Consider the following 16,585-nt stretch of genomic DNA (forward strand, 5'->3'; position numbering starts at 1 on the left):
AGAGAGAGAAGAACTTACCGCTTTGTCTTTGACACCCATTTCAGATCTAGGAACAGAACGAGATGCACTTCTGACCCGACCCTCACTGTCTGCACGGGCTTTTTTCAAAGGTCGAGCTGACCGTGATTTCGACCTATCAGTCTTGGTGAAGTTCGCCTAAAATTAGTTTTAACAGTACTAAATAATTTATTAAACCATACTGCCTTTCCATTATAATCAAAATAAAATGGAAATATGATAAGGAGCAAAACTTTCGATTAAGACATTTAATCAAGACAGCACTTAAATAAGACATAATATATAATTGAATTAGACCATTATTATACTTTTATTTCCTTTTAACAGTAACAATACTCATAAGAATAGAAAGATAAGTCTGCGAACCAATATTAGAATATTGAAAATTACAGTAATGACAGCGGTTAAATATGGTGCAGAAGAATGGGTGCTCCGAAAAATGGAGCCACAACTACAAAACCATTATTATACTTTTATTTCCTTTTAACAGTAACAATACTCATAAGAATAGGAAGATAAGTTTGGGTTAGGTAAGTCAGTGGTTAAATATGGTTCAGAAGAATGGGTTCTCCGAAAAATGCAGCCACAACTACAAAACCATTATTATACTTTTATTTCCTTTTAATAGTAACAATACTCATAAGAATAGGAAGATAAGTCAGCGAACCAATATTAGAATATTGAAAATTACAGTAATGACAACGGTTAAATATGGTTCAGAAGAATGGGTGCTCCGAAAAATGGAGGAAGTTTTGCTAGATGTTTCCAGAGAAATTGCCTACGGATTGTTTTGGGTTTGTGGATGACAAACCGTATATCAAACAGTAGGCTGTACGAAAAGTATGGTTCCACCCCGCTTTCTAGAGCTCTAATGAGAAAAAAGATGAGATGGCTAATTCACGTTCTGCAGATGAAGGGTGACAGATTGCTAAAGATTGTCCTTTTCGGCCAACCGCCTAGGACTAAACGGAAATCAAGTCGTCTGCGATTGGGGTGGAAGGACGTCGTAAAGGAAAATTTAAGGGAAGTGGGAACTTCCTCGGAGAGTGTAAAGAGGGAGATTTTGAATAAATTGAGATGGTTTAGAAGCGTTCATAGCTGTGTTGGTCTCACGCAGCCTGGTGCTGCAATGAATTGTTAGTAGCAGTATTAGTTGTTGTTGGGTAAAAGTTTCGAAAGAGAAGCCGTTCACATACTTAAAACCAACTTTTTTTGTTCATCAGTATAAATAATTATTTTATTATTCGATTCATCGTTTAAATTAAAACGGTTCTTTGATGTTGTAGGATCCTCGGAATTAACAATTTTTTTTTCGTCTTAGCATGTCTTAAACGTAAAGGTAGCTTTAGCCTGTTAAAGCAAGGAAGTTCATTCTTTTAAAACGGAAAAAAGAAAAAAAACGACAAAAAAAAATATTGATTTTGAACACCCTAAAAGCAAGCATTTGAACTATTTGGAAAGTGATTAGTAGATCTTGAATTTTTTTTAGACAAATCAAAAATACAAACAAATATTAAATAATAGTATAAGGACAAAATTTGAACATCTATTTCTAGTCTTACGTGACTAAACCCACATCGAAATTACAAGACAAGACAACTCATTACAAGACAACTATAATTGTAATAAACAACATCTATAATGGACACGCAAACAGAATATTTTAATAACCATTGTTGCTATCCAAAACAATCACGAAATTCACTAGCAATACTTGCTAATTACAGATTCTTGTTCGAGTCTCAAATATGTTAAACAGATCTGTCATGCCTTATTTGTATCTCACGACCAGCACACACGCAGCATTGGGGGAGGGGCTAAACATATATATATATATATATATATATATATATATATATATATATATATATATATATATATATATATATATATATATATATGATTGTTTAGGCCCAAGTGTGAACGCTAAGAAAACAGAGTTTTTAATGTTTGGTTCACGGCCATGCATGCAAAACTCGACCCGTCTATGCCAAATCAGCTTCCCTTAAATATACGTTTAATAGAAAAGTACTATCTTGACTGTATTCAGCTGCCGCTCTGCCACACCTGTTGTATCTCGCACCTCTATGGGAGTGGCTTACAGCGACAGAAAAATTGAAGCTTCGTTCAGCTTATTACAAGTACATAAAATTTTTACTGCGTATGCCGTTCCACGAAAGAAATTCCTCATTGCCAAACCATTATAATATGCATGATCCTCTGGATATGATACCTGAGGTGGAAGAGTCGGCAAGGTCTAAGTCCATTCGTAACCTGGCAATTTTCTTACCTGTACATATTTTGTATGATTGCAATTTTTGAAGTTGAGTTGTATTAGAAGTTACATTATTATCTTTTTCTTTATTTTACTCCACTTTTTCATATGGCATGAGTGGGCATCAATAAATTACTTACTTACTTACTTATATATATATATATATATATATATATATATATATATATATATATATATATATATATATATATATATATATATATATATTAAAAATGTTACCGATTAATTTTGACTCCGTCAATTTGTTTTCCGCAAGAGTAATTTAAACCAAAAATAAATATTCTAAAAGTCTAACATCGAGGTAATCACCTACAGAACGAGTGTCTAATATTCTGCCGTCTGAGCTAGCAGTTATTGATATAGGGTCGTATATCTGTCATGCATTAGAATACACTAATAAATGGATTCCCATAAACGGAATTTGTTGCCGATACCGTCAATTTAAATAGTAAACCAGCTGTTGGGGTGGCGCTTCGCGCCACCCCAACACCTAGTTGGTGGGGGCGCTTCGCACCCCCCAAGCCCCCCCGCGCGCGTAAGTCGTTACGTGCCATTGTAGTTGCGTCCCTGTGTCCCACCTGTGAATAGATATATATATATATATATATATATATATATATATATATATATATATATATATATATATATATATATATATATATATATATGTATATATATATATATATATATATATATATATATATATATATATATATATATATATATATATATATATATGTTTTTAACTACGTAAAACTTGCGAATATACAACATTCTTTGCTGTCCCATTGTCTGTGCATATAAACAGATTGTCAGGTTTACTGACTCTTGAACATGCAACATATAATTGTCCATTGGAAAAACAATCCGTATTCAGATCTATACCTCATTATTCTAATGATGTGTCCCTGTGTCCCGGTCGTCATTTATATTCCCTGTGTCCCGGTCGTCATTTGTGTCCCGGTGTCCCAGTTTGTAATTTCTCTTTGAGTGTCCCGGTCGTCATTTGTGTCCCGGTCTGTAATTTCATCAGTTGACAAACATGACGTCAGTCAACAAACATACTTCATGACGCATACAGCTCAATCCTTATAATGACGTCACTCGACAGACATAACACATACAACTTATTTATATATATATAGAAGATAAATAGATTATTTGTTTTGTAAAAAAAAAAAAAAAAAAAAAAAAAAAAAAAAAAAAAAAAAAAAAAAAAAAAAAAAAACCTTTAGAAAGTCAACTCTGACTTGACTACCTGCTACCTGCCTGACTAGAACATATACAAGTTCGGAAACAACTTTAGTTCCATATAAATTTAAACATTAAAACTGAGTATGAAGGGATAAAATCTGTTGTGAAGAAAATCTTTTCTAAAATTTAAAATTTTCTTATTTCAGAGTGTCTGTATAATATTTCTGGAGGATATCCAAACGCTGAGAAACAACTGAGAATAGTAGAATATAATTACCTTGCACGTTTTTCCCAGACAATAAAACCAACCCCAAAAATTTGAAAAAACTAAAATATGATGGATTTCAAAATCTATTCTTAAAACTCAATTTATATTAAATTTCAAAACTAAAAATAATAAAGTGAACCTAAATGTATTTGAAACATTTTATTCTCAAAAAAAAAAAAAAAAAAAAAAAAAAAAAAAAAAACAAGAGCTACGATCTCATATGGAAATTCGTGACGAGGTCAGAAGAGCCAAGGGCCAAGAGCTCATATGTTATGAGCTCTAGGAAAATTCTAAGAATCAATATATTGCTATAAAAGGAAAATCAGAGGCTTATTGCCGGTCGGGGTGAAAAATAAGAGCTCTGAGTCACGAGGTCCTTCGAAATATCAAAATTCATTAAGATCTGATCACCCACTTGTAAGTTAGAAATACCTCAATTTTTCTAATTTTTCCTCTCCCTTCAGCCCCCCAGATGGTCGAATCGAGGAAAACGACTTTATCAAGTCAATTTGTGCAGCTCACTGACACGCCTACCAATTTTCATCGTCCTAGCACGTCCAGAAGCACCAAACTCGCCAAAGCACTGAATCCCAACCCCTAACTCCACCAAAGAACGGATCCAGTCCGGTTACGTCAATCACGTATCTACGACATTTATGAGCGTTTTCCAAGATTTCCGGCTTCCCCCTCTAACTCCCCCCAATGTCAAAAGATCTGGTCGCGATTTGAAATAAGAGCTCTGAGACATGAGTTCCTTCTAAATATCAAATTTCATTAAGATCCGGTCACCCGTTCTTAAGTTAAAAATACCCCAATTTTTCTGATTTTTCCAAATTAACAACCCCAAGCTCAAAGAGAACGAATCCACATCAATTATGCCAATATCGTATCTATAACTTGTGCTTCTTCTTCCCATCAAGTTTCATCCCGATCTCTCCACTCTTAGGGTTTTCCAAGATTTCCGGATTCTAAAATTTCTGTTTCCCCCCTCCAACCCTCTATGTCCCCGGATCCGATTCGAATTGAAATTGGAGCATACAAGTTTCATTAAGATCCGATCACCCATTCGTAAGATACCTCGATTTTCACGTTTTCCAAGAATTCCGGTTTCCCCCTCCAACTCCCTTCATTGTCACCGGATCTGGTCGAGATTAAAATGAAAGTTCTAAAGCACAAGATCCTTCTAAATATCAAATTTCATTAAGATCTGATCACCCGTTCGTAAGTTTCAAATATCTCATTTTTTCTAATTTTTCCGAACTACTCCCCCCCCCAACTCTACCAAAGAGAGCGGATCTGATCCGGTTATGTCAGTCACCTATCTTGGACTTGTGCTTGTTCTTTCCACCAGCTTTCATCCTGATCTCTCCGCTTTTAACGTTTTCCAAGATTTCCGGTCCTCCCCCCTAATTACACTGGATCCGGTCGGGATTTAAAATAAGAGATCTGAGTTTCGAGGTCCTTCTAAATATGAAATTTCATTAAGATACGATCACTCTTTCGTAAGTCAAAAATACCTAATTTTTTCTAATTTTTTAGAATTAACCCTCCCCCCAACTCCCCCAAAGAGAGGAGATCCGTATAAGGCTTGTGCTTATTTTTCCCGCCAAGTTTCATCCCGATCCCTCTACTCTAAGCGTTTTCCAAGATTTTAGGTTCCCCCTCAACTTCTCCTTCACCGGATCCGGTCGGGATTTAAAATAAGAGCTCTGAGACACGATATCCTTCTAAACATCAAATTTCATTAAGATCCGACCACTTCTTCGTAAGTTAAAAATACCTCATTATTTTAATTTTTCAGAATTAGGCCTCCTCCCCCAACTCCCCCAAAGAGAGCAGATCCATTCCGGTTATTTCAATCACGTATCTAGGACTTGTGATTATTTTTACCACCAATTTTCATCCCAATCCCTCCACTCTAAGCGTTTTCCAAGATTTTAGGTCCTTCCCAACTCCCCCCAATGTCACCGGATCCAGTCGGGATTTAAAATAAGAGCTCTGAGACACGATATCCTTCCGAAAATCAAGTTTCATTAAGATCCGATCACTCCTTCATAAGTTAAAAATACCTCCTTTTTTCTAATTTTCAGAATTAATCCCCCCCCCAACTCCCTCAAAGAGAGAGAATTCGTCCCGGTTATGTCAATCGCGTATCTAGGACTTTTCCCACCAAGTTTCATCCCGATCCCTCAACTCCTCCAAATGTCACCGGATCCAGTCGGGATTAAAAATAAGAGCTCTGAGACACGATATTCTTCCAAACTTCAAATTTCATTAAGATCCGATCACTCCTTCGTAAGTTAAAAATACCTCATTTTTTATAATTTTCGGAATTAAGCCCCCCCCCCCAAACAGAGCATATCCGTTCCGGTTATATCAATCACGTATCTAGGACTTCTGCTAATTTTTCCCACCAAGTTTCATCCCGATCCCTCCGTTCTAAGCGTTTTCCAAGATTTTAGGTCCCCTCCCCCAACTCCCCCCCAATATCACTGGATCTGGTCGGGATTTAAAATAAGAGCTCTGAGACACCATATCCTTCCAAACATCAAATTTCATTCAGCTCCCATCACCAGTTCGTAAGCTAAAAATACTTCATTTTTTCAATTTTTCCGAATTAACCGACCCCCCCCCCCACAGATGGTCAAATCGCAAAAACGACCATTTCTAATTTAATCTGTTCCAGTCCCTGATACGCCCGTCAAATTTCATCGTCCTAGCTTACCTGGAAGTGCCTAAAGTAGCAAAACCGGGACAGACAGACAGACCGACAGAATTTGCGATCGCTATATGTCACTTGGTTAATATCAAGTGGCATAAAAACTGAAAAAAAAGTATTATTTTGAACAATTTCGGTCTAAGAGCTACTTAACCACTGATATATGCGTCAATGCAGATATAAACCAAAGCAAACTTCAAAAAATATTTTGAATACTTTCTTTTAACAGATTAACAGATTTTCAGCCAAAGAGTGCAAAAAAGAATAAGAGAAACTTACGCTTCCAGTGTTGGACATGTCCACTCCAAGATTTTCCATTTCTTCACGAAGACGTGAAACGGAGCGTTCACGCTTTCGACTAGCTCTTGGCATCATATTTCCTTTCCTTTTGTCAACAATAGCCTCAACTTTCATTATCTGTAAATGAACAACAAACTTGTATAAATACATATATATTCGATAATCACTTTAGAAAATTCAACACGCTTCTGTTTTGGATCATAAATAAAAATAAATTTTTCGCAAGCTGACCAATGGTCTGCGTAGCACAGGTACCGATCACCTGATTCTCTGCCATCAGCCGGGAGAGTCATACGTAGTTGAAGGTAAATCATCCGACACTTCCCGTCTTTTCCTCCAGATTTCTCCAGGCACCCATTAGAGCTGGGTTGACTCTGACTGAGCTTACAGAGTCACACCGCTGACTCCCATTCTAAACAAATAACCAGCGACACCAGGACTTGAAACCCTGTCCTCACGGAAAAAGGATTTTAAGTCTAGCATGCTAACCATTCAGCAAGGACAGCAAGTGAGGATAGACTGGGAAAATCTTTAGACTATAGTCGAAAGTAAATTCCAAGGCAAAATTAGGAAATTCACAATCGACGGATTCACTATCACAGTCAGTAAAAACTAGGTTTGAATTTCCGTAGTTCAAATTTGAACGCGACTCTTAACTCTGGTTACTGGTTGGTTATTTTGTTCGGTTTTGTCAATTTTACTTTGTCTTTTTTTTTTGCATGGATGACAGATGAGCGGAGGTTTTCCGCCAAAATATTTTATTTTTATTTTCTGATTGCTAATCTTCCTCGTTCTTTTCGTCGTCATACATTTTTCTTATTATCATAGTCGAAAATCCATGCTTAAAATAAATAAAAAACTGTATGATTAAATAAAAAAAAATAATACAGTTAAAACCAAGGTAATGTGAGCATCTCGAGACCCAGCGTCAAAAGCTATCCAGACAAGAGTTAAAGAAGAACAATAGACAATGGTGAATCCTTTGTCTACCAAGGCAGTCTCCTAACTCCTAGCAAAAGTTAATCAAAATCGATCAGGCAAAAATTTGGCCATGTCAGTCCGAGCTTTAAGGGTCTACTATCAATTTGGGAAAGCAAGGCATTTTGAACATCTTTAGAAGTTTGACTTTTGAAGTCACTAATAATCACCATTACTTTATACTCAAATGACACTTGGACAATAAACGGCTGATTATCAAGTAAGAATCACCGCATTCGCAACTGAATGCCTTCGCAGTATACAGGGGATCACCTTCATAGACTCATTATCAAAAGAAAACTTCCTTAAATTCCTTCGTAAATTTCCATAATTATGTTGCTCCCGCACCATCATGGACCGGATAAAAGTGAGCAGCTCCACTGGCTGGATGGACGAACTTCAACCAATCAGGTACCAAAATCTCCTTCGAAGCATAAGTATAGAGCAAGAGCCCCCAAGTCGGCCTTCCAAGAGATGAATTGATAACTTTCAGACCAACAACCCCCATCATCTATTCCGACCAGTGCCAGACCAGCCAAAATATCACAACCACAATTATCGAATTTCTAAGAAAGAAAGAAGGCACAATATAGCCAAAAAGGCTGGTCATGTCAAGTATATAAGTATAAGAGTTATTTTTCTAATTGTTTCATTTCAACCGTCCTTCTTTTTCAACACTAAATAACTCTTTCTTGACCTTTCTGCTGAAGAGTTAAAACAGAATGACAAAGTACCATCAATTTATGTCGAGAACGGAATAAAAATCTCGACGGTTCTGGAGAGGGGACGGGGGCATAGACAGAGTCCATCATTTTCTTCATTGTACGCCAAACTTTTAATATTTTATTGACATAAAATAATTTTAAAATTTCACATGCATTCAAGAAGATATATAAAAAAGGTAAAAAGAAAATAAAATAAATAAATTCAGACATCCAAATAATAAATATTACATTAATTTGCAGATAATACGTTTACCTATTTCTCATCTCATCATGGTACTTTCCTGTTTTGGCTACTGCAGTTTACTCTTTGGCACCGCTAGTAACTGTTAAATTAAACAGAACAATGCTCCAATCAAATTGTAGTAGATTTGGTGCTTTTAAACGCTCCCATGAGATTTGGGAAGAGTTTCTCCAACGGGAAGGAGAGTAAGTCGGGATTTAAAATGAAACACAACCTTCATTAACCTTCAGCGTTCAACAATATAAAACAAAATGTGTGTAATTGCCTTTGTGAAATGAGAGACTATCAAGATTTGAAATTTTACGGACGAAAACGATATCAAATTTAACTAATTAGTTTTGTTTATTCGTTTTTCACGATTCAATGTGGCAACAAAGACGAACATTTGGTACTCCCCTATAACTCCATAATTTAAAACACCCAAAAGAAAATAATACATAAATGCGGTTTTCAGATATGAATAGACCTAAGATGAATTCAAGCGGTAAAAATGTCTTTACTTTGATGTTTAAAATTAGGAGAAGTCAAATATTTTTATTGGTGACACTGACATTAAAAACAATGTACTGCCATCTGGAAAACCTCTCGAGGGTATAAAACTAAACATTCAGATTCTTCAAACTATCTGAGGATTTTACAACTTGGACTTGCACAGCCTTAATGTCTCGAAGAATATCGGGGCTATCATGTCTATAGGCCATATATGACCTTTTTGCACATCTGAAACAATTGCCGAAACCTCTTACTATGCTCATGTCAAAGGGGAATATGCTCACTAACAGAGGAATAAGGACAAAAAGAACAGAAGTATGATCGAATATTGCCTTGCTGATGCTCTCTTTGAGAAAAGCCAGGCAAACAGTGTTTGGAAATCGTCTTATGTGCGTAAACACCAGAGATTACCTTTAGGTTCAAATGGCAATCGCTATGATGGTCTTTCAAGATCTTCTGTAGAGTACAAGGGTTCCAGAAAATACCAAGTGATATTTCTCGTGCTAATTTACCTAATTAGGTATTGAATAAATTACAATATATTTGAAAACTCGTATATTCAAGTTTTCTTTTCCTATATCAATTTTAGTTATATTATACTACGTTTTCCTTAAATGATGTTCACCAACACTTAAGCTAACAATTAGGTGCAAAGATTTTAAACTTTTTTTTACCCTTTATACAAAATGATACGATTCAAGATATTGCCTTGATACGATTCATGATCGAATATTGCCTTGATGATGCTCTCTTTGAGAACAGCTTGGCAAACAGTGTTTGGAAATCATCTCATGGGCGTAAATGACAGAAATTACCATGGGCGTAATGTATCATGGGCGTAATGTATCATGGGCGTAAATACCAGAAATTTTAACATTGTGTTTTTGGATGTCTTTGTTGGTGAAATTATACTTTAAAAAAGACTGAACTGCTTGGAAAACACGGGAAACGAACGTTATTTGAATTCAAAACGGAAATATAGATTTCCTCGTTCTTTTCTGTTTTACGTAGTAGTTATTAACTTTTTTTGTGGAAGGAAATTTTCATCATTACATACAGAAAAAAATACTTATGCTTCACAAAAGCGATGGTTGGAAGAACGATTTTTTGCTACTATACCAAAATTTCCTAAGACAAAATTCTAAAAATTATTTATTAGAAACTGTGGACGTTGGCAAAATATTCACTGCCATATTCAAATTTCTGTTCAAAAATTGCCTTGGAACCAAAAAAAAAATTTTTTAAGGACAAATGTTTTGAACAAGGTTATGTATGGGCAAGCTAAATAGTAATAATGTACATATTTTTTCTAGCCAGATAATTGCTTAATTTGATAATTTTATTAGTCAGAATAAACCCTGGTTATTTTGGAATTAGTGTTTTAAGCCTTCTTACCTTTTTCTTTTCTCTGATCTTAGATGCTAGTCGTGATATTTCAGCCATTTCTTCATCTTCTTCCTCACTCTCACTGGCATATACACCGGCATTAACTCTCAATTCTTCTTCACGTTCCAATTCCTCAAGTTTCTGAAAATTATACAAAATTAAGAATATTTTTTTGTGTGGATACAATTGTTTTATCCTTTTCGATTTTAATGTGCAATGACCTAAAAAATATGAACTATTATTTTTTTTTTATTATTTATTTGATCCTATTTCTCCCCTGGTTCCCGCAGAATGGATTGGTTTGACACCGACAAGGGAAGAAACACAAGATACATCAGAATTTGAGAGCTGGAAACGACACACATTTTTATGACAAACTTCCATGGGAGTTAAATCTTGGGAAAAACATGATCAATTAAACATTCTCCTTTCCCAATTCTCTTTATCCTTTTTCCACAACTCTTTAACATGACCAATTATAGTTATTTCTTCGTCTCTTTATTCTATTTAGTTTTTAGTAAAGTACCAATAACACTAGTATCAAACCCCTGCTCTAGGGTGGTGCTTATATGGCGAATTTTTTTTTTTTTTTTTAGTTTTTATAGGTCTTACCCCCCACAGTTTTTCCTTTCCATGTAAAAACACTACTGGGTAAGTATGAACCTTTTTGAATAGTATTTAAAGGTAGCTCAACGGCCTAAAAGATTACAATACAGATACCGCTATTCAAAACGGATCATATTTAATGTAGAAGTCCATTTACTCAAAATAATTTTAATTAATGCGGATAAAAATTATTCAGTAGTATAGAAGTAATTGTCAGCAACTTTATTTGTATCATAACAATGATATTATTTTTCTTTAATTTCACGTCTAATTTAAGTAATTATCTGCTATAATATCGTAAATAATGACGCGAATAATATAAATATTGTCAGACTTTTTATCAATACTATAGGCCTAATAAGATAACAGTAATAATGAGGGTAATACTGTAGAAATGTAGATTAATACTGTGAAAATATAGTTTAAGTTAGTCAGTATAGTTAGTAGTCACAAATTAAGTACAGTGTATTGCAAGTTGCACAAGTATTAGATGCAGAATGAAGAAGTCAGATGTCAATTGTCGACAGTGTTTCCTTTTTGCTGTGAGGATATAACTTTCGATGAGCTTGGACTACTTATAGTAGAAACTGCAACTGACTTTCGTCTTTGGTAATGCTTCCTATTAGTTCCTGAGCAAGAGCCATCCCCCTTTCGGCATGATCATTAACAAAACTGATTGACGAAACTGTCTCTGCTGCATGGATGTAGTCTTCTTGTTCTGCCCAATTGTCTGGGTCTATGTCAAGAAAATTATGTGGAAGATCCATTGTGTTAAACAGGGCCATGGACTTTTCTGAAAAAAAATGTTTCAAATTTCTTTTCTTTGAATGTTTTTAAGTCCACAGATATTTTCTTTGTATGTTCATTCACAGGCTGTTCTTCTTCAACGAGTTTTACTGGTTGCACCATTTGTTTCTTTGTGTTATAATCTATGGAATCATCAAAAAACACCAGACCTACTGTTTCTGGATATAGATACCAGAAATGTTTGGCCATCTTCATTTCTGAATTGATTACTGATTTGATTACGGAAATTTCTGAATTGATTACTGAATAGTCCAACAGTGATCATGATATGGTGCACTAGCTGGTTTCAGAGCTGTCATCCACGCTCTTAGATAAACACGTGCTGCAAAGATACACACATCTTGCAACCCCTTTTCTTCTTTCTTACTCAAATAAAACTGCCCTCTGAACATCCAAATTTTCAGACTGTAGATGACCTTTGACAGCCATCGTGCGTGGTGTTTAGCCCCAGGTGCCATGAATCGAATTCCCCTCTCAGGAACCAAGCCCAGAAAGATTATAACTAGCTCCAAAAATTCTCTATAATCATCCCTTAGTTGACTTTCTCTAAGATAACCATTAGCAAACTCAGTGGTACTGTCCTTGATATCTTGAACTGACGTAGATACGGCATCGCTTGACATTCCTGTTTCAAACCTGGATTGATCAACAAACATCCAGTACCGTTGAAAACGAGTGAATACTGGAACTCGAGGAGCAGATGTTGATCCAAGACAAACTTGAAACACAGCACCGATGAGCAGCTCCATGACGTGATGCCTGCATGCAAGGGACAAAAGATCCTTACCAATAGAACACACGCTCCAGCCATTCGACCAGCGTTGGAGCTGGTTGTGTCAAAGCACATTGCACGGATGTTTTCTGTGATGCCCCAGTCTTCTATTGCAGAGTATACAGCTGACGCTTGGGCTTCACCTGTACCACTGGTCAGTTTTGCAACTGCCAATAACTGGGAGACTCCTTTTCCTAAAACTATGACAAGTAGTCGATCAACTTGCTCTTTGCTTGTTAAGCCAGCAATGAGCTTGCCATCCCAGTGAACTACTAGTGGTACGTTACCTTGAAACTTGGCTTTCAAGGCGGCTGACTGTACAGACTGGTGTTTCATTCTTAATCGACGAATTGAGTTACGATTAAGAGCTAGATTAGTGATGTTGTGTCCCAAACTTTTGGCAGTTTCACTAATGATGAACATTGCTTTACGGTCAGACATTTTGGTTCTGTCTAACGTTGCTGCAAGTTGCAGAGTTATAACTACTTTTCTACCTCTCTGTCTTTTTTCTTGTGTTGGTCCTGCCTTACAGCTCACAGTATCATCATCACTATTGTCTGTATCTTCTTCATCACTGCTAGATGACAATATCATCTCCATCATTTTGCCCCTTTTCTCTTTCTTTGCTGGTCTGTTGTCTCGCTAGTGTCTCTTCTAGCCTTTTTACAACTTGTTTCTCCTTTCCGTCTAATTTTTCATCCCTACCAACCATTGCTCCCTTTCTACCTTTTTCTCTTTGAGCCAGTAGAAACTGTTTATCTTCTGGTATTTTCATTATATTCATGGCATTCGCGTGAGCGATGTCAAAAAGGTCGTCCAGCTTACAGAGAAACTCTGCTTCTCTTGATTGTTGTTTAACTGACTGTTTACCTTTGTTCTTTTTCAATAAGCGCCATTCTTCAAATAGCTTCCCTAGTTTAGTTCGACAATTCCGCACATCTCTAACCTAAGAATGATTCATTAAAGATTCAGGATCTTTTTTTTCTCATGTGAGGGGTGCCAGTTCTATTTTCCTCTTATTTTTAATGGGCAAGTCGAACTATTTTGCGATTAAAATATTTTAATCTGGTTTCTGAAACTCGTGTTTATCATAGGTTGCCTTATTGCACTTTAGCTCGAGATATTAAGACGAAGCTAATTTTACACATTCAAGAAATATTTAGAAAGGCGTTTGGAAGAATAATACGATCACGTGGTATTTATCTTAGGTCTCATTTAACGCAGTAGCCCTCCCCCATGTTCTTTCTCAATTCACCCTTTTTCGCCATTTTAAAATTTAAGATTGTCTTTCAATTCACTTTTGTAATTCCAAATACTGGTAAGTTTTTACTTAGCTTCCTAATTTGGTTTGGTAATACTGAACCAATCTCTAGATTTAAAATTACTAAGCTGCTGACAATAGCTAGATCAAAATGGATAATTTTTACCGTTAATAGGAAAATACTCACGCTATGCATAACCTTTTCCTTTTTTTCCGAGAATGTAGTGTTCCTTCCTTTATGTAATAAATATTTTAGATCTGTTAACTTTTCATCATTTTATTTGATGCATTCTATTCAGTTATTCTTAATTGCCCATTGTGTTGCATTATTGTTTTTTTTCAGCTTCTTTCATAAATAATTACCCTGTTTGTTTGTTGGCGTGCTTTTTCCTAACTTTATTCACCTATCTTTTATACTCCTCAAATTTGAGGAGATTAGGTAAATAATGTTTATTTCTCTTTGTAAATAACGACAAATAATAGCCCTTGTCTAAAAGAAAGTTACTGGCAGTGAAATTCCCTCGTATTTGCTTTTATGTTAACCATGTGTAGTTCTGGACCCCCCCCCCCCAAAAAAAAATATATATAAATTAGAAAAGACACAAAAGAGCAGTTTCTTCTTACTTGCATAATATCTGGATCAATATAATCCGCAATATTTTTATTCAACCAAAATTCTGGGACTACATCATACTTGTATTCCTCTGGAAGGTCGTAGTTCTTCTTCAAGTCCAAAATGTAGTCGTCACCCAGCTCCAACTCAATATCTCGTTCTGTCCTTTTCTTTAGTTTTGATGCCTTCTCTAATTTCTTTTTCAAAGCACCTTCTGGGATTACAGGAGGACGACGAACGCCATCTCGGGGTTTAGGCATAGCAACATGAACACGATTTAAAATACCGTCGAAATTTTTAGACTTTAACTTGGCTTCTACGCGATGAGCAAGTAGCATATCACAGGCCTGTGAATCAAGATTAATATACATGAATATTTTATTCGACAAGTGGACATATTTAATCTAAACAAAAAAGAGATAAATAATGAAACTGACGCAAGAACATATGACAGACGTAGAAACATAGGTGTTTAAGAACTGACAGTCATGTTACAAAAATAACAGATAGATAAAAATGGCAAAATTCAGAGTTGCTACAAGCTTAGAATATCAAAATATGAGTGGAAAAGTTATAAAAAAAGATAAATGGTAACTATAATGCATAATTCTTTTTTCATTACAAAAAAGTTTGACGCAATAATAAACAACAACATTTTTTTCGTACTTTACTGTAACTGAAGCCTCAAAAAAAAAAGCGGTTTAGCGGTCATGTTATGATCGCTAAAAAGGACTAATGAATAAAATTAAAAGCATTGGATAGAGAGAGAGAGAGAGAGAGAGAAAACATACAAAAGAGAAGCTTTATTTCCCTTAAAAGAAATGGCAAAATAAACTTGGTTACTAAGTGATTCTATGAGAAGTAAAAATGAAAAAAAAACTACTATAATTACCAGGTAATAAAGAAACACAGGTAAAATCAAGAGAATTTGTACAATAAGAATACAAAAAAAAGCTACTCAGAATTTTGGTTTAAAAAGAACAAAACACAAAATTTAGAACAAAATCAAGTGGAGTTACATCCCCACTCATTAATTACATTGCAAAACGATTGTGTGAAATGATCCTGGTCCCAATCTGTTAGTTTCTGTCATTGCTGATTTTTAATTTTTGATGTTGGCAAAACCCTAGAATTGTGTTTTATTTAGTAATCCTAAAAGTTACCCAGGACACGAATATCTAAAGTCTATGATTTTAATCTTGATGACAGTAAATCGACTAGATTTATTTTCTTTTTCTTTTGGCAAAATGTCTAGTAAAACTAATGTAAACTAAAACTTATATTTAAAACTAAACCTAATGATTGGATTTATTAATAATCATATTCATAATAATATGTTAATAAAAACATAATTTTTATATAATACAATATATACGTTATTATGCATATATCAATTATATATTCTACATTAGATACTATATATTATATTATATATACCAATATATTATACATACAATACAATATGTAATTCTCAAATAAAAACCATAATTAATATATTTACATATAATAATAAACAATCGATAAATAATTAATAATGATATAAAACAAATTAGTAGTACTTATGCGGATAGGAAGCCTCGAATGCAAAGCAGTACATCACCAGATGAAAAAAGGAAAACGAATCAGAAGAATATGAAAAAAAACAGGCAGAGGGAGAAATTCAACAGGAAAACAGACAAGAGACAAATATAAAGATAATAAAACAGAAAAGTAAGCCCAGCGCTCAAAGGTGAGTCCCAAATACCTAGACCAAATTCAAGATAAATAATTAAAAGAAAAATTTCTGTCACAGAAAATATCCTTAGTAAACTAGCCTGTACACAGTGGTGGATCCAGGAGTTTCAAACAAGTTTGAAACAAAGTTTCAGTTACTTTGTGTGGCCTCTGCTACATTCTACTGATGACACAT

At 35.0% G+C, this 16,585-nt stretch overlaps 1 protein-coding gene across 1 annotated transcript in view; it reads right to left on the reverse strand.

Annotated features, from left to right (window-relative positions):
• The window catches only part of LOC136036312 (GTP-binding protein 4-like), a 55,553-nt gene that overhangs the window by 16,228 nt on the left and 22,740 nt on the right, over window positions 1-16,585 (reverse strand). The window contains exons 5-8 of the mRNA XM_065718463.1: window positions 14,688-15,023; window positions 10,627-10,758; window positions 6,775-6,912; window positions 19-156 (exon numbers count right to left, since the gene is read on the reverse strand). Of these exons, the coding sequence (XP_065574535.1) occupies window positions 19-156; window positions 6,775-6,912; window positions 10,627-10,758; window positions 14,688-15,023 (744 nt within the window). The remainder of the gene's footprint in view (window positions 1-18; window positions 157-6,774; window positions 6,913-10,626; window positions 10,759-14,687; window positions 15,024-16,585) is intronic.

This window comes from Artemia franciscana, chromosome 15 (assembly GCF_032884065.1).
Source record: "Artemia franciscana chromosome 15, ASM3288406v1, whole genome shotgun sequence".
In the NCBI taxonomy this organism is placed as follows: Eukaryota; Metazoa; Arthropoda; class Branchiopoda; order Anostraca; family Artemiidae; genus Artemia; species Artemia franciscana.